This window comes from Leucoraja erinacea, chromosome 12 (assembly GCF_028641065.1).
Source record: "Leucoraja erinacea ecotype New England chromosome 12, Leri_hhj_1, whole genome shotgun sequence".
Lineage (NCBI taxonomy): Eukaryota > Metazoa > Chordata > Chondrichthyes > Rajiformes > Rajidae > Leucoraja > Leucoraja erinaceus.
The window spans coordinates 47,115,647-47,134,495 of record NC_073388.1 but is presented as its reverse complement, the minus strand read 5'-3'; the positions used below and the strand labels follow the sequence as shown (position 1 = coordinate 47,134,495).

Below are 18,849 nucleotides of genomic sequence, written 5' to 3'. Positions count from 1 at the left end.
CAGACCAGAGAATCTTGTTTCTCATGGTCTTAGAGTCCTTTAGGTGCCTTTTGGCAAATTGCAAGTGGGCTGTCATGTGCCTTTTACTGAGGAGTGGCTTTCCGTCAGGCCACTCTACAAATAAATGCCTGTTTGGTGGAGTGCTGCAAATATAGTTGTCCTTCTGGAAGGTTCACCCATCTCTACAAAGGAACTCTGAAGCTCTGTCAGAGTCACCATTGGGTTTTTGGTCACCTCCCTGACCAAGGCCCTTCTCCCCCGATTGCTCAGTTTGGCCGGGCATAGGTGGTTCCAGAGTTCTCCCATTTAAGAATGACAGAGGCCACTGTGCTCTTCAGGACCTGCAATGCTGCAGAAATTGTTTAATACCCTTCCCCAGATCTGTGTCTCGACACAATCCTGTCTCAGAGGTCTACGGACAATTCCTTTGTCTTCATGGCTTGGTTTTTGCTCTGACATGCACTGTCAACTGTGGGACCTTATATAGACAGGTGTGTGCCTTTCCAAAACATGTACAATCAATTTAATTTACCACTGGTGGACTCCAATCAAGTTGTAGAAACATCTCAAGGAAACAGGATAGAAACAGGATGAACTTAAGCTCAATTTTGAGCATCATAGCAAAGGATCTGAATACTTATGTAAATGTTATATTTCAGTTATTTCTTTTTAATTACTTTGCAAACATTTCTAACACCTGTTTTCGCTTCTTCATTCTGGAGTGTTGTGTGTAGATTAATGATAAAAAAACGTTTTAATCCATTTTAAAATAAGGCTGTAACGTAACAAATCATGGGAAAAGTGAAGGGGTCTGAATGCCTTATGAATGCACTGTATGTTACGAGAAAGCTTGATTTTATTTCATGTTGTACATATTTGAAAATGGATGCAAGTGTTCGCTCTATTGAACCAGAAACAATTTCTGTTTAGTTTTTTTAGTTTAGAGATACAGCGCGGAAACAGGCCCTTCAGCCCATTGTGTCCAAGCAGCCCAGCGATCCCCATACACAAGCACTATCCTACACACTAGGGACAATTTATTATTTTATTAAAGCCAATTAACCAACAAACCTTCAGTGTGAAACCATCTGGCTTCTCTCACCAACGTTTTCAAACTATCTCCCAATTCTGGCTTTTCCAATCAGAAGTAATATTATTTCTCTCCACTTCATCACTTTCCCTTGAGTGTCTTGAACAAATTCTTGATTTAAACCTTTAATATTCAAATTGCACAGGATAATTTTAATAATCTCTGTTGGCAATTTAAATCTTGGGGTTGCAATCTGAAAGGGCTCATTTTATTCTATCCATCACCTTGTTGAAATCCTAATAATTTTCCATTCTTTTGCACATATTTCAGTCTCTTTTGTCATGAATTGGAATAACCCTCTACTCAGTGCTAGACATTCTTCTTAATGTGAATTCACATTAACATGTTGATACCAACATGACATATCAAGGCCAAGTATAATTACATCCTTCCCAATTCTTTAAAATTAAATACTCCATTCTAGTTTCTGATCTTCATTAATATTGCAATATGATTTTATCAGATCAAGAAATTAAAAGCATGATATTGCTTTGTGCTAAAGGATTTTTCCCCATTGCATTACACATAGTCATGCCTCCTTTTACAGATTTTTTGCCACATATCACCACAAAGTTAGCTGGTTATGCTTTGAATCTACGCATAGTATTTATATCAACGGCTTCCTTAAATTGAAACTTTTTAACACAGAAACTCTGAATGATTAATTTTGTTAACTCCTATTAGCATATCAAAGATATCAAAGATCAAAGATATGACAACCTTTTCTTTAGTTTTTTTCCACAAGGAAAACTCCTAATATCTGGAGTTACTTGCATGCTATGGAATAAATTAGTTCTCCAATGAATAAGCAACCTAGTATAGAAATTCTGAAGAAGGGTCTCAACCTATCCATGTCCCCCCAAAATGTTGCCTGATTCGCTGAGTTACTCCAGCAACTTGTTTCTTTTTTCCAAACCAGCAACTGCAGTTCCTTGTGTTTCCATTTGTATTTTATCCCTGGAAATTCCGTTAGAATTCAGCCACATACAGAGGAATTACGTACCCCTGAGTAATGAATCTTTGGAATTTTCTGCTCCAGAGAACATAGAAACATAGAAACATAGAAAATAGGTGCAGGAGTAGGCCATTCGGCCCTTCGAGCCTGCACCGCCATTCAATATGATTATGGCTGATCATCCAACTCAGTATCCTGTACTTGCCTTCTCTCCATACCCCCTGATCCATTTAGCCACAAGGGCCACATCTAACTCCCTCTTAAATATAGCCAATGAACTGGCCTCAACTACCTTCTGCGGGAGAGAATTCCAGAGATTCACCACTCTCTGTGTGAAAAACGTTTTCCTCATCTCGGTCCTAAAAGATTTCCCCCTTATCCTTAAACTGTGACACCTTGTTCTGGACTTCCCTACATCGGGAACACTGTGAGCACTGAGCTATTAAGAATATCCAGGGCTGAGATAGATTTTTGGACCATGGGTAAATTAAAGAGTAATGTCTCATGTTATTTAAATAATATCCAGCTTTTCTGTTCCCTCGACCAAAGTTCAAAACTTGCCATTTCCCCACAGTTCACTGCGTCTGCCTTGCTCAGTTACTTAACCTGTCTCTACAGAATCTTTATGTTATCCTCACAATTAATTTCCCTGCTTCATATTTTCCTTGTTAGCAGATGAGTATTTAATATTTAGACTCATTATTTAAGACATTCATTTAAATTTGTAAATAGTGAGGTCAGACCCCTGGAAAATGTGGATAGGTGATGTTTCGAGTCGAGAACCCATCTTCAGACCGATCAGTCTGAAGAAGGGTCTTGACCCAAAACGGCACCAATCCATGTTCTCCAGAGACCCGTTGAGTTACACCAACATTTTGTGTCCTTAAAATACAATTAGTTCAAACTCAAGTACAACAGATCAAGTAATAGGGGAAGATATAAGTGTGCAGAACAGTAATACACTTCTTTCCATAAAACCATGTGCATGATGCTTAATCATATGCTTTTTTTAATGATCATTCTCTAACTAATAACTTCCAGCTATCCAGCTGACTTATGATATTTGATATCTTAGAGATGTGGGATAATAAATCAATCAATCACATTTCGGACAAAATCCCTGATCCGGGTAGTTTGTGTCCATACATCCAAGTAAGTTGGGGTAGATATAACAGTACTATTGCATTTAGTAGGAACAGGAATGGTGGCAGAGATCTAGTGTGAATCCCATGTACAGATTGGGAAAGAACGTACACAAATCCAGGCAAACATAGATTGGTTAACGACATGTCAGTGATTATAAAGGAAGCCATTGCTAAACAAGGAAAAAAATGATCGACCAGCATTTCTGTAGTGACTTTCACATTCATATGCGGAGCCATACCATCACATAACCAATGATGGAGTACACTTTCTGACATAGCCCAGCCCATGGATTCCACATGCAATCAATGCCACCCAAGTGAAGCTGTGGAATCTATCTAAAAGCTTGCAGTATTAGAAAGGTATAACAATTCTATAACAAGCTTCTATAACAACACAATCACACTGCTGAACTCGGAGTCCCGACGATAGATTTCTCTGGTCCCTCCGTCCCCTTTGTTTAATCATTCTGGATTTCCTGATTATTCTGTATCTTCCCTCTTTCTATTTTTTTTGTTTTTCTTTATGTACAACTACTACGGACTAACGCAAAACTGCATTTCGTTGTACTGATACTTGTATTTGTGCGATGACATTAAAGTTGAATTGAATTGGTGGTTATAATAATGAAATCAGTCTAACTAATGGCTGTTGAAGATGGGGCACTTTATGACAAACATTAGAAACAATTTGCCAAGTTATATGTGTAAGGCAGTTACTGATAAATCCATTTGGGGATATCACCCATTCCTTCTCTCCATAGATGCTGCCTGGCCCGTTGAGTTACTCCAGCAATTTGTGTCTATCTTCGGTGTATAACCAGCATCTGCAGTTCCTTCCCACACAATCCATTTCGGGAATTCAGGAGGAAGTGGATAATTTTATTTTCTGCTGTTGAATACTATCTTTGCATTTTCTTGTTGCAGTTGACACAGTAATTCAAACAGAAGAGTCATCATCGTTCTGCAATATTGGATACTTCCCATGTGGTGATCAGAACGTGTGCCTGCCACTGCGTCTTCGTTGCAATGGAGTCGAAGAATGTGCAAATGGAACAGATGAAAGGAATTGTGGTAGGTGTAATGCAGGGTATGGTCGACAGCGGGATGTTGGGGGTGTGTGTGACTTGTGCCTATGGGGTTATGTCCGGAAACAGGTTATAAAACTTAAAGGAGCGATTTATTGAGTGTGTATTCTGAAAAATATATTGTGTGACAAAACTCCTGCTCTTAATACATCGGCAGCTTTTCTTTTCATCCCAGGAATGATTAGATTAACATATGATGAGCTTTTGACGGCACTGGGCTTGTGCTCGCTGGAGTTTAGAAGAATGAGGGGGAACCTCATTGAAACGTACAGAATAGTAAAAGGCTTGAATAGAGTGGATGTGGAGAGGATGTTTACACTAGTGGGAGAGTCTAGGACTAGAGGTCATAGCCACAGAATTAAAGGGCGTTCTTCTAGGAAGGAGATGAGGAGGAATTTCTTTAGTCAGAAGGTCATAGAGTCATAGAGTGATGCAGTGTGGAAACAGGCCCTTCGGCCCAACTCGCCCACACCGGCCAACAATGTCCCAGCTACACTAGTCCCACTTGCCTGCGCTTAGTCTACTTCTGTCGTATGTCTTTTAGACCTGCAGCTCCGTTGAGGCGAGCCAGGCCAATGTGTCATCGCCCAGGTCATCAGACCTCGTTCACCATTCAGTGGCCGGTGTTTGGGGAACCGGTGACTATGTGCTCCACTGTCTGTGTTGGGTCCCCACACTCGCAGGAGGGGCTGTCCACGAGGCCCCACCTCTTCATCACGACTCCATAGTAGCTTAGTCCATAACCCTCCAAACCTGCCCTATCCATGCACCTGTCCAACTGTTTCTTAAACAATGGGATAGTCCCAGCCTCAACTACCTCCTCTGGCAGCTTGTTCCATGCACCCACCTGTGTAAAAAAGTTACCCCTCGGATTCCTATTAAATCTTTTTCCCTTCACCTCGAACCTATGTTCTCTGGTCCTCGATTCCCTTAAAGCAAAAGACTCTGTGCATCTACCCGATCTATTCCTCTCATGATCTTATACACCTCTATTAGATCACCCCTCATCCTCCTGTGCTCCATGGAATAAGGACCCAGCCTACTCTATAGCTCACACCCTCTAGTCCTGGCAACATCCTCGTAAGTCTTTTCTGAACCCTTTCAAGCTTGACAATATCTTTCATATAACACGGTGCCCAGAACTGAACACAATATTGTAAATGCGGTCTCACAAACGTCTTATACAACTGCAACATGACCTCCCATCTTCTATACTCAATACTCTAACTGATGAAGGCCAAAGTGCCAAAAACCTTTTTGAACACCTTATCTACCTGCGACTCGACCTTCAAGGAACCATGCACCTGTACTCCTAGATCCCTCTGCTCTACAGAGGCCTACCATTCACTGTGTAAGTCCTGCCCTTGTTCGACGTCCAAAATGCAACACCTCACACCTCTCTATATTAAATTCCATCAACCATTCATCCGATTGGACCTGGCCAATCGATCCAGACCCTGCTGCAATCGTTCACAACCATCTTCACTATCTGCAAAACCACTAACTTTTGTATCATCAGTAATCTTGCCCTGTATGTTCTCATCCAAATCATTGATGTAGATGACAAACAGTAACGGGCCCAGCACCGAACCCTGTAGCACACGACTAGTCACTGGCCTCCAGTCCGAGAAGCAACCTTCCACAATCACCCTCTGCTTCCTTCCATGAAGCCAATTTGCTATTCATTCGGCTATCTCTCCTTGGATCCCATGAGATCTACCATAGAAACATAGAAAATAGGTGCAGGTGTAGGCCATTCGGCCCTTCGAGCCTGCACCACCATTCAATATGATCATGGCTGATCATCCAACTCAGTATCCTGTACCTGCCTTCTCTGCATACATCCCTTTAGCCACAAGGGCCACATCTAACTCCCTCTTAAATATAGCCAATGAACTGGCCTCAACTACCTTCTGCGGCAGAGAATTCCAGAGATTCACCACTCTCTGTGTGAAAAAAGTTTTCCTCATCTCGATCCTAAAAGATTTCCCCCTTATCCTTAAACTGTGACCCCTTTTTCTGGACTTCCCCAACATCGGGAACAATCTTCCTGCATCTAGCCTGTCCAATCCCTTAAGAATTTTGTAAGTTTCTATAAGATCCCCCCTCAACCTTCTAAATTCTAGCAAGTACAAACCGAGTCTATCCAGTCTTTCTTCATATGAAAGTCTTGACATCCCAGGAATCAGTCTGGTGAACCTTCTCTGTACTCCCTCTATGGCAAGAATGTCTTTCCTCAGATTAGGAGACCAAAACTGGACGCAATACTCCAGGTGTGGTCTCACCAAGACCCTGTACAACTGCAGTAGAACCTCCCTGCTCCTATACTCAAATCTTTTTGCTATGAATGCTAACATACCATTCGCCTTCTTCACTGCCTGCTGCACCTGCATGCCTACTTTTAATGACTGGTGTACCATGACACCCAGGGCTCGTTGCATCTCCCCCCTTCCTAATCGGCCACCATTCAGATAATAGTCTACTTTCCAGTTATTGCCACCAACGTGGATAACCTCACATTTATCCACATTATACTGCATCTGCCATGCATTTACCCACTTACCCAGCCTATCCAAGTCACCTTCCAGCCTCCTAGCATCCTCCTCACAGCCAACACTGCCCCCCTAGCTTCGTGTCATCCGCAAACTTGGAGATGTTGCATTCAATTCCCTCGTCCAAATCATTAATATATATCGTAAATAGCTGGGGTCCCAGAACTGAGCCTTGTGGTACCCCACTAGTCACTGCCTGCCATTGTGAAAAGGACCCGTTTACTCCTACTCTTTGCTTCCTGTCTGCCAGCTAGTTCTCTATCCACATCAATACTGAACCCCCAATACCGTGTGCTTTAAGTTTGTATACTAATTTCTTATGTGGGACCTTGTCGAAAGCCTTCTGAAAGTCCAGATATAACACATCCACTGGTTCTCCCTTATCCACTCTACTAGTTACATCCTCGAAAAATTCTATAAGATTCATCAGACATGATTTACCCTTCATAAATCCATGCTGACTTTGTCCAATGATTTCACCACTTTCCAAATGTGCTGCTATCCCATCTTTAATAACTGATTCTAGCAGTCTCCCTACTACCGACGTTCGACTAATTGATCTGTAATTCCCCATTTTCTCTCTCTCCCTTTTTAAAAAGTTGTGTTACATTAGCTACCCTCCAATCCTCAGGAACTACTCCCAAATCTAAAGAGTTTTGAAAAATTATCACTAATGCATCCACTATTTCTGGGGCCACATCCTTAAGTACTCTGGGATGCAGCCTATCTGGCCCTGGGGATTTATCGGCTTTTAATCCATTCAATTTACCCAACACCACTTCCCGACTAACCTGGATTTCACTCAATTCCTCCAACTCCTTTGACCCGCGGTCCCCTGCTATTTCCGGCAGATTATTTATGTCTTCCTTTGTGAAGACGGAACCAAAGTAGTTATTCAATTGGTCCGCCATATCCTTGTTCCCCATGATCAACTCACCTGTTTCTGACTGCAAAGGACCTACATTTGTTTTAACTAATCTCTTTCTTTTCACATATCTATAAAAACTTTTGCAGTCAGTTTTTATGTTCCCTGCCAATTTTCTTTCATAATCCATTTTTCCTTTCCTAATTAAGCCCTTCGTCCTCCTCTGCTGGTCTCTGAATTTCTCCCAGTCCTTCAGTATGCTGCTTTTTCTGGCTAATTTGTACGCATCATCCTTCACTTTGATACTATCCCTGATTTCCCTTGTTATCCACGGATGCACTACCTTCCCTGATTTATTCTTTTGCCAAACTGGGATGAACAATTTTTGTAGTTCATCCATGCAGTCTTTAAATGTCTTCCATTGCATATCCACCGTCAACCCTTTTAGAATTAATTGCCAGTCAATCTTGGGCAATTCACGTCTCATACCCTCAAAGTTACCTTTCTTTAAGTTCAAAACCATTGTTTCTGAATTAACAATGTCACTCTGCATCCTAATGAAGAACTCAACCATATTATGGTCACACAGAAAAGCTGGAGAAACTCAGCGGGTGCAGCAGCATCTATGGAGCGAAGGAACTAGGCAACGTTTCGGGCCAAAACCCTTCTTCAGACTGATCGGGGGTGGGGGTGGGTGGGGAGGTTTGTCCCCACCCACCCCCCAGCCCCCGATCAGTCTGAAGAAGGGTTTCGGCCCGAAACGTTGCCTATTTCCTTCGCTCCATAGATGCTGCTGCATCCCGCTGAGTTTCTCCAGCTTTTCTGTGTAACCTTCGATTCTCCAGCATCTGCAGTTCCCTCTTAAACACAAAACATATTATGGTCACTCTTGCCCAAGGGGCCACGCACAACAAGACTATTAACTAACCCTTCCTCATTACTCAATACCCAGTCTAAAATAGCCTGCTCTCTCGTTGGTTCCTCTACATGTTGATTTAGATAACTATCCCGCATACATTCCAAGAAATCCTCTTCCTCAGCAGGGGGGGGTTGGGGGAAACTTTTTTTCAATCCCTCCTTTTACAGATTATTTTGCCACAATCATATACTTTTTTAAATGATCGTTCTCTAGCTAATAACTTCCAGCTATCCAGCTGACTTATGATATTTGATATCTAAGAGATGGGGGATAATAAATCAATCAATCAAATTTTGGACAAAATCCCTGATCTGGAGAGTTTGTGCGCATACAGGTATATCCAAGTAAGTTGGGGTAGATATAACAGTACTATTGCATATAGTAGGAACAGGAATGGTGGCAGAGATCTAGTGTGAATCCCATGTACAGATAGGGAAATAGAAGGTACACATATCCAGGCAACCATAGATTGATTAACGATATGTCAGTGGTTATAAAAGTATATTCTATTCTGATCTAGTGGGAGAGCTGGCTGCTGTGTCTGGTCTACTAGCAGGAGCAGGCCATGAGTGGTGATCAGACTTCACGTGGCGGAACCTGCTCACGGAATGACCTGTTGTGTTTTGATAGCTCACTATTATTTAAGGCTAGTAAACTTAGTTTGGTTTTAGTTTAGAGATACAGCACGGAAACAGGCCCTGGATAAAGTGGATGTGGAGAGGATGCTTCCACAAGTGGGAGAGTCTAGGACTAGAATCCATAGTCTCAGAATAAAATAATGTCCTTTTAGGAAGGAGATGAAGAGGAATTTATTTAGTCAGAGGGTGGTGAATCTGTGGAATTCATTGCCACAGAAGGCTGTGGAGGCCAAGTCAATGGATATTTCATAGGTAGAGATAGATTCTTGTTTAGTACAGGTGTCAAAGGTTATGGGCAGAAGAATGGGGTTGAGGGAAAGATAGATCAGCCATGATTGAATGGTGGAGTAGACTTGATGGGCCGAACGGTCTAATTCTTCTCCTATCACTTATGAATTTAAGAACATCTGTGAAAAGAGAAACAGTTAACATTTCAGTTAAACCTGAGATGTTATTGATGGTCTTTGACGAAACATTAGCTCTGCATCATGTCCACAGACGCTGCTTGCCTTGCTGAGATTTTCCCTTATATGACAATGGATAGAAACCCAAATACACAATAGGGATTAAGGGTAGTTACTCAGGTTGACAAGCGTTGCAGGGTTACTTGATGAGGTTTGCAGCAGTGACCACAGTTTTTCACTATTTACACAAATGGATTGGACTTGCAAAGCAAAAGTAATACATCATCATTTATGGATGATACCAACTTGAGTAAGTTTATGTTCATTTTTAAAAAAAAATATTTTATTTATTAGAAGTGAGTACAATGCATTGGTACAAAAACGATGTTAACATATTACATTCTCTGTACATGTTCATTAGTGATAGGAGCTGAATTAAGCCATTCTGCCCATCAAATCTACTCCGCCATTCATTCATGGCTGATCTATCTATCCCTCTTAACCCCATTCTCCTGCCTTCTACCCATAACCCCTGACACCTGTACTAATCAAGAATCTATCTATCTCTTCCTTAAAAATATCCATTGACGGCCTCCACAGCCTTCTGTGGCAATACATTTCACAGATTCACCACCCTCTGACTAAAGAAATTCCTCCTCATCTCCTTCTTAAAGGAATGTCATTTTACTCTATGACCTCCAGTCCTAGGGCCTGCCACTAGTGGAAACATCCTCTTCACATCCACGCTATCCAAGCCTTAGTCCACTCTATCCAGGCCTTTCACTATTCACTAAAGAAAAGAACTGCAACATAACAAAGGAAGCCATTGCTAAACAAGGAAAAAAATTACCGACCAGCATTTCTGTAGTGCCTTTCACATTCATATGCGGAGCCATACCATCACATAACCAACGATGGAGTACACTTTCTGACATAGCCCAGCCCATGGATTCCACATGCAATCAACGCCACCCAAGTGAAGCTGTGGAATCTATCTAAAAGCTTGCAGTATTAGAGAGGTGTAATAATTGGTGGTTATAATAATGAAATCAGTCTAACTAATGGCTGTTGAAGATGGGGCACTTTATGACAAACATTAGAAACAATTTGCCAAGTTATATGTGTAAGGCAGTTACTGATAAATCCATTTGGGGATATCACCCATTCCTTCTCTCCATAGATGCTGCCTGGCCCGTTGAGTTACTCCAGCAATTTGTGTCTATCTTTGGTGTATAACCAGCTTCTGCAGTTCCTTCCCACACAATCCATTTGGGGAATTCAGGAGAAAGTGGATAATTTTCTTTTCCGCTGTTGAATACTATCTTTGCATTTTCTTGTTGCAGTTGACATTAAAAGAGAATGGACAACAAAGCCCTGCACTATTGGATACTTCCCATGTGGTGATCAGAACGTGTGCCTGCCACAGACTCTTCATTGCAATGGAATCGAAGACTGTGATAACGGAGCAGATGAAAGCAATTGTGGTAGGTGTAATGCAGGCTATGGTCGACAGCGGATGTTGTGGGTGTGTGTGACTTGTGTCTATGGGGTTATGTCCGGAAACATAGAAACATAGAAACATAGAAATTAGGTGCAGGAGTAGGCCATTCGGCCCTTCGAGCCTGCACCGCCATTCAATATGATCATGGCTGATCATCCAACTCAGTATCCCGTACCTGCCTTCTCTCCATACCCCCTGATCCCCTTAGCCACAAGGGCCACATCTAACTCCCTCTTAAATATAACCAATGAACTGGCCTCAACTACCCTCTGTGGCAGAGAGTTCCAGAGATTCACCACTCTCTGCGTGAAACAGGTTATAAAACTTAAAGGAGCGATTTATTGAGTGTGTATTCTGAAAAATATATTGTGTGACAAAACTCCTGCTCTTAATACATCGGCAGCTTTTCTTTTCATCCCAGGAATGATTAGATTAACATATCATGAGCTTTTGACGGCACTGGGCCTGTGCTCGCTGGAGTTTAGAAGAATGAGGGGGAACCTCATTGAAATGTACAGAATAGTAAAAGGCTTGAATAGAGTGGATGTGGAGAGGATGTTTACACTAGTGGGAGAGTCTAGGACTAGAGGTCATAGCCTCAGAATTAAAGGGTGTTCTTCTAGGAAGGAGATGAGGAGGAATTTCTTTAGTCAGAGGGTCATAGAGTCATAGAGTGATACAGTGTGGAAACAGGCCCTTCGGCCCAACTCGCCCACACCGGCCAACAATGTCCCAGCTACACTAGTCCCACTTGCCTGCGCTTAGTCTTCTTCTGTCGTATGTCTTTTAGACCTGAGGCGAGCCAGGCCAATGTGTCATCGTCCAGGTCATCAGACCTCGTTCACCATTCGGTGGCCGGTGTTTGGGGAACCGGTGACTATGTGCTCCACTGTCTGTGTTGGGTCCCCACACTCGCAGGAGGGGCTGTCCACGAGGCCCCACCTCTTCATTGCTACTCCATAGTAACTTAGTCCATAACCCTCCAAACCTGCCCTATACATGTAAGGCAGAGATAGATAGATTCTTGATTAGTACAAGAAGGAGGAATGAGGAGGAATTTCTTTAGTCAGAGGGGGGTGAATCTGTGAAATCTATTGCCACTGAAGGCTGTGAAAGCCGTCAATAGATATTGTTCGACGTCCAAAATGCAACACCGCATACTTCTCTGTATTAAATTCCATCATTCATTCCTCTGCCCACCTGGCCAATCGATCCAGAACCTGCTGCAATCGTTCACAACCATTTTCACTATCTGCAAAACCACTAACTTTTGTTTCATCAGTAAACTTGCTAATCTTGCCCTGTATGTTCTCATCCAAATCATTGATGTAGATGACAAACAGTAACGGGCCCAGCACCGAACCCTGTGGCACACCACTAGTCACAGGCCTCCAGTCCGAGAAGCAACCTTCCACCATCACCCTCTGCTTCCTTCCATGAAGTCAATTTGCTATTCATTCGGCTATCTCTCCTTGGATCCCATGAGATCTAACCTTCCATAGCAGCCTACCATGCGGCACCTTGTTGAACATCCATGTACACAACATCTACAGCTCTGCCCTCGTCAGGTGAATCTGTGGAATTCTTTGCCACAGGAGGCTGTGCAGGCTGTCAGTGGATATATTTAAGGGAGAGATCGATAGAGTCTTGATTAGTATAGGTGTCAGATGTTATGGGGAGAAGGCAGGAGAATGGGGTTAGGATGGAGTGATAGGTGAACCATGATTGAATGGCGGAGTAGATTTGATGGGCCGAATGGCCTAATTCTGCTCGTATCACTTATGATCTTATGATCTTCATAGAGTCAGAGCATAGAAACAGGCCCTTTGGTGCAACTCATTTATGTTGACCATGATGCCTATTGACACTAATCCTATTTGCCTATATTAGGACTGCATGCCTCTACTCTTTCTCTGTCCAAGTACTTATCCAAATGCCTTTAAAACACTGTAATTGTATCTGCCTCTGTCACCTCCTCTGACAGCTTGTTTCATGTAATCAGAGCGCTGTGTATGAAAAATCTTGCAAGGAGAGGTGCCAAATGATAACATGCAGCATCATTAATTTTGTGCAAGAGACTCCGATGGTAAAATAAGACAACTGTTCTAAATTAGTGAGTGTTAAACATTTAGATCTGTAACAAACAATTACCTCAACATTTCCTTAACTGACGGCATGTGGCAGCATTTCTCAGTACCCTGTACAAGGGTGCAGTTGATCCAAGAGCCATTGGATTCCTGCGCTGCCTTAAACAGACCTGGGGAACACAATTGTATTCTGACTGACATACACTATAAACCAACTGACTCCCATGGCTATCTGGACTATACTTCTTCCCACCCTCTTCCTGTAAGGACTCCATCCCCTACTCCCAATTCCTCCGTCTACGCCGCATCTGCTCCACGGATGAGGCGTTCCACACCAGGACATCTGAAATGTCCTCATTATTCAGGGAACGGGGGTTCCCCTCCTCCACCATAAATGAGGCTCGCACCAGGGTCTCTTCCATACCCCGCAACACTGCTCTCTCTCCCCATCCCCCCACTCGCAACAAGGGCCGAGTCCCCCTAGTCCTCACCTTTCACCCCACCAGCCGTCACATACAAAAAGTAATCCTCCGTCAGTTTCGCCACCTCCAACGTGACCCCACCACTCGCCACATCTTCCCATCTCCCCCCATATCTGCCTTCCACAAAGACCGCTCCCTCCATAACTCCCTTGTCAATTCTTCCCTTCCCTCTCGTACCACCCCCTCCCCGGGCACTTTCCCTTGCAACCGCAAGAGATGCAACACTTGTCCCTTTACCTCCCCCCTCGACTCCGTTCAAGGACCCAAGCAATCATTCCAGGTGCGACAGAGGTTTCCCTGCATCTCTTCCAACCTCATCTATTGCGCCCGCTGCTCTAGATGTCAGCAGATCTATATCGGTGAGACCAAGCGGAGGTTGTGCGATCGTTTCGCCGAACACCTCCGCTCGGTCCGCAATAACCAAGCTGACCTCCCGGTGGCTCAGCACTTCAACTCCCCCTCCCACTCTGTCTCCGACCTCTCTGTCCTGGGTCTCCTCCATGGCCACAGCGAGCAGCACCGGAAATTGGAGGAACAGCACCTCATATTCCGTTTGGGGAGTCTGCATCCTGGCGGCATGAACATCGAATTCTCCCAATTTTGTTCGTTCTTGCTGTCTCCTCCCCTTCCTCAGTCCCCCTGCTGTCTCCTCCCATCCCCCAGCCTTTGGGCTCCTCCTCCTTTTTCTTTTCTTGTCCCCGCCCACCCCCGCCTCCGATCAGTCTGAAGAAGGGTTTCGGCCCGAAACGTTGCCTATTTCCTTCGCTCCATAGATGCTGCTGCACCCGCTGAGTTTCTCCAGGTTTTTTGTGTACCTTCGATTCTCCAGCATCTGCAGTTCCTTCTTAAACACAATTCTATCTTTAAGGATTTCACCTTTGTCTGAATTCTGTTACCAAGGATGCCAAGGGATGGCAGGGCTGTCATATGCTGAAAGAATGTAGCGGCTGGGCTTGTATACACTGGAATTTAGAAGGATGAGAGGATATCTTATAAGATTATTAAGGGATTGCACATGTTAGAGGCAGGAAACATGTTCCCGATGTTGGGAGAGTCCAGAACAAGGGGCCACAGTTAAGAACAAAGGGTAGGCCATTTAGATAAGAAAATACTTTTTCACATAGAGAGTTGTGAATCTGTGGAATTCTCTGCCTCTGAAGTCAGTGGAGGCTGATTCTCTGGATGCTTTCAAGAGAGAGTTAGATAGAGCTCTTGACGATAGCGGAGTCAAGGGATATGGGGAGAAGGCAGGAACAGGGTACTGATTGTGGATGATCAGCCATGATCACAGTGAATGGCGGTGCTGGCTCAAAGGGCCGAATGGCCTACTCCTGCACCTATTGTCTATGTCTATACGTGTAAATATCCAAACAATGATTGGACATATTTTATTTCCTGAGATTTGAGGATAACCAATCATTGGTTGACACGGTGGCGCAGCAGTAGAGTCCACATTGATCTGTACCGTCAGCTTTAAATGTGTTCAGATTTGACTTTAGACGTCATCCCAAGAGTGAAGCTTTGTGGGGTAAATTACACCGGTACTCATTTACTTCTTTTTCCCATTTCAGACGATTTATCTGGCTGGCCTCAGGTTATGGAATGGTATATGACGCAACTTATTTTTGTGGAAGACTCGAAGGAAAATTGCAGTGAGTAAACGAATATTTCAATTTATGTGAAAAATAACAATCTGTGGCTTAGAAATTCAGGAGCACTCAATTTTTCATGCAAAAGGGCGGCACGATTGCACAGCGGTAGAGTTGCTGCCTTACGGCGCCCGGTTCAATCCTGACTAAGGGTGCTGTCTGTACGTAGTTGTACGTTCTCCCCGTGACCCACGTGGGTTTTCCCCGGGTGCTCCGGTTTCCTCCCATACTCCAAAGATGTACACGTATGTAGGTTAATTGACTTTGGTGAAAATTGTAAATTGTCCCTAGTGTGTAGGATTGTGCTAGTGCAAGGGGATTGCTGGTCGGCAAGGACTCGGTGTTCTGAGGGGCTTATTTCTGCACTGTATCTCTAAAATAAACTAAACTAAACTAAAAGTGGATTTAAAATTGAAGCTTAACTATTCAAAAGAAGTATTTCATTTACCACCATTGCAGCATCTTACTCTATATAAATGCATTCTCCTCAACCGAACAAGGGTTTACTTAAAACATTGTGCTGGAACAATAATAATAATAATAAGTTTATTTATATAGCACATTTATAGTCAATTTTCATTGACCCCAAAGTGCTTTACATAATTTAAAAATCAGTTCCATACAAAGCATAAAGATGGATTAACAAAATAATAAAATGCATAAACAGGACACAACATATAACATAAACATCCACCACAGCATTCATCACTGTGGTGGAAGGCACAAAACATTTTTGGCCGTCCTCCTCCATTCCATTCCCCCCCCCCCCCCCCCCCGTGGACAAGACCAGAGTCCAGAGTCCAGTCCAGGATCGGTCTTTCCTCACCGGAGACCGCGGCTTCAAGATTGTGTAGGCCGCAGGCCAGCGGTTGAGATTTAAAGTCCCCGCCGCAGCCAGAAGCACCGTAGACTGCAGGGCCGGCGGTCGAAGCTCCCCTCCAGGGGTAATGGTAAGTCCATGCCGGGCCCGCGGTAGAAGTTATCCGCGGGCCGGCAATGGCGGCTTCTTCTTCCCCCGGGTCCCCCACGAGGGATCCCGGGCTGTAGACGCCGCAGCAGCTGGAACTCTGCAGACCGCGGCTTCAGGCTGCGACTTCAGGCTGCCGGCTGCCCCGGGCCAGTGAAACGGAGCACTCCCCTCCGGCGAGCCCCAGCGAGGGCTCAACCGCTCCATGCCGAGTCCACGCTGCGCCTGCCGCTGAAGCCCCGGGCATGTCTCCGGGAAAGACCTCGCCGATCCTTGATGGTAGGCCACGGGGGAGGCGACCTGGAAAAAGTCACCTCTCCATGGAGGAGGCGACCGAAGCGGTTTCCCCCTTACACCCCCCACACCACCCCCCACACAAAACACAAACAACCCCACTAAATACACACTTTAAAACATACTAAAAATAAAAAATAAAATTGAAAGGCTGATGCGCTGCTGCCATGGCTGCCGCCAGAACAGCGCCCCCAACTCAGTGGGTTAGGCAGAGTCCCTGGAGAACATGGATAGGTGATGCTTTATGTCAGGACCCTTCTTCAGACTGATTGTAGGGGTGGGAAGAAAGCTAGTAGAGAGGGGGGGAGGCCAAAGAGTGGCAGGTAACAGGGGAATATGTGTGTGGGGGGGTTTTGACAGGCAGATGGGTGGACACAGGGCAGAGATGACAAAAGATGTGCGACAAAAGGATTGGAGTTGTAAATCGTGAAGCCAGAGGAAGGAATGTAGGTAGAGGGGAGAAATAGTTGTGTCCATGTGGGAGCACGGGGGGTGAGAAGAAAGGGGATATGGGGGGGGGGGGGGGGTGGAAGAGGAGGTGGGGGGGAAGGGGTTTTTAGAGATGACCTAAAATTGGAGAATTAAATGGCTTGTTAGCTACCCTTAAAGAACATGGGGTGCTGTCCCTCCAGTTTGGATGTGGCCTCACATTGGCAATGGTTGAGGCCCAGGACAGAAAGGTCAGTATGGGAATGAGAAGGTTAGCAGCAGGCCTTGACGGACCCAGCCCAAGCATTCAGTGAAATGGTTGCCGAGTCTACACTTGGTCTCACCAAGGAGGAACATTGGGTGCTGCAAATTAAGTTAGAGGAGGTGCTGTCTCACCTGGATGGACTATTCGGTCCCTGGATGGAGGTGAGGGAGGAGGTATAGGAGGGACAGGTGTTACACTTCCTGTGGGTGCAGGGGAAAGTGCCCGGGAGCAGGCGGCCTGTGTGGGAAGGGACGAGGGGCCGAGGAGTTGCGGAGGGATCGGTCTCTTCGGAAGGCGGACAGAGGTGGAAATGGGAAAATGTGACTAGTGATGGATCACAGTAGAGGTGACTGAAATGTTGGTGGATTATGCGTTGGATGCAGAGGCTGGCGAGGTGAAAGGTGGGGACCAGGAGAACTCTATCATTGTTCTGTCTGGGAGGGACGGGGCGTGAAAGCAGAACGATGGGACACAGAGGAGACAGGGGTGGGGATCCATATAACCATATAACAATTACAGCACGGAAACAGGCCATCTTGGCCCTTCTAGTCCGTGCCAAACACTTATTCTCCCCTAGTCCCATCTACCTGCACTCAGACCATAACCCTCCATTCCTTTCAAAAAAGAATTTCACTACACCTAGGTGTATGTGACAAAATAAATTTGAAATTTGAATTTGAATTTCCCGTCCATATACCTATCCAATTTATTTTTAAATGATAAAATCGAACCTGCCTGCACCATTTCCACTGGAAGCTCATTCCACACAGCTACCACTCTCTGAGTAAAGGAGTTCCCCCTCATGTTACCCCTAAACTTCTGTCCCTTAATTCTCAAATCATGTTTGAATTTCCCCTACTCTCAATGGAAAAAGCTTATCCACATCAACTCTATCCCTCTCATCGTTTTAAAGACCTCTATCAAGTCCACCTCTTAACCTTCTGCGCTCCAAAGAATAAAGACCTAACTTGTTCAACCTTTCTCTGTAACTTAGTTGCTGAAACCCAGGCAACATTCTAGTAAATCTCCTCTGTACTCTCTCTATTTTGTTGACATCTTTCCTATAATTTGGCGACCAAAATTGTATACCATACTCCAAAATTGCCCTCACCAATGCCATGTACAATTTTAACAACTTCTATACTCAATGCTCTGATTTATAAAGGCCAGCACACCAAAAGCTTTCTTTACCACCCTATCTACATGTGATTCCACCTTCAGGGAACTATGCACAGTTATTCCTAGATCCCTCTGTTCAACTGCATTCCTCAATTTGCTACCATTTACCATGTGCGTCCTATTTTGATTTGTCCTGCCAAGATGTAGCACCTCACACTTATCAGCATTAAACTCCATCTGCCATCTTTCAGCCCATTCTTCCAAATGGCCTAAATCTCTCTGTAGACTTTGAAAATCTACTTCATTGTCCACAACACCACCTATCTTAGTATCATCTGCATACTTACTAATCCAATTTACCACACCATCATCCTGATCATTGATGTATATGACAAACAACAGT

General features: G+C 44.3%; 1 protein-coding gene across 1 annotated transcript in view; it reads left to right on the top strand.

The window, feature by feature from the left end:
• LOC129702337 (relaxin receptor 2-like) overlaps window positions 1-18,849 on the top strand; it is an 88,724-nt gene that overhangs the window by 29,734 nt on the left and 40,141 nt on the right. Inside the window, exons 2-4 of the mRNA XM_055644090.1 lie at window positions 4,115-4,261; window positions 10,997-11,137; window positions 15,295-15,375. Of these exons, the coding sequence (XP_055500065.1) occupies window positions 4,115-4,261; window positions 10,997-11,137; window positions 15,295-15,375 (369 nt within the window). The remainder of the gene's footprint in view (window positions 1-4,114; window positions 4,262-10,996; window positions 11,138-15,294; window positions 15,376-18,849) is intronic.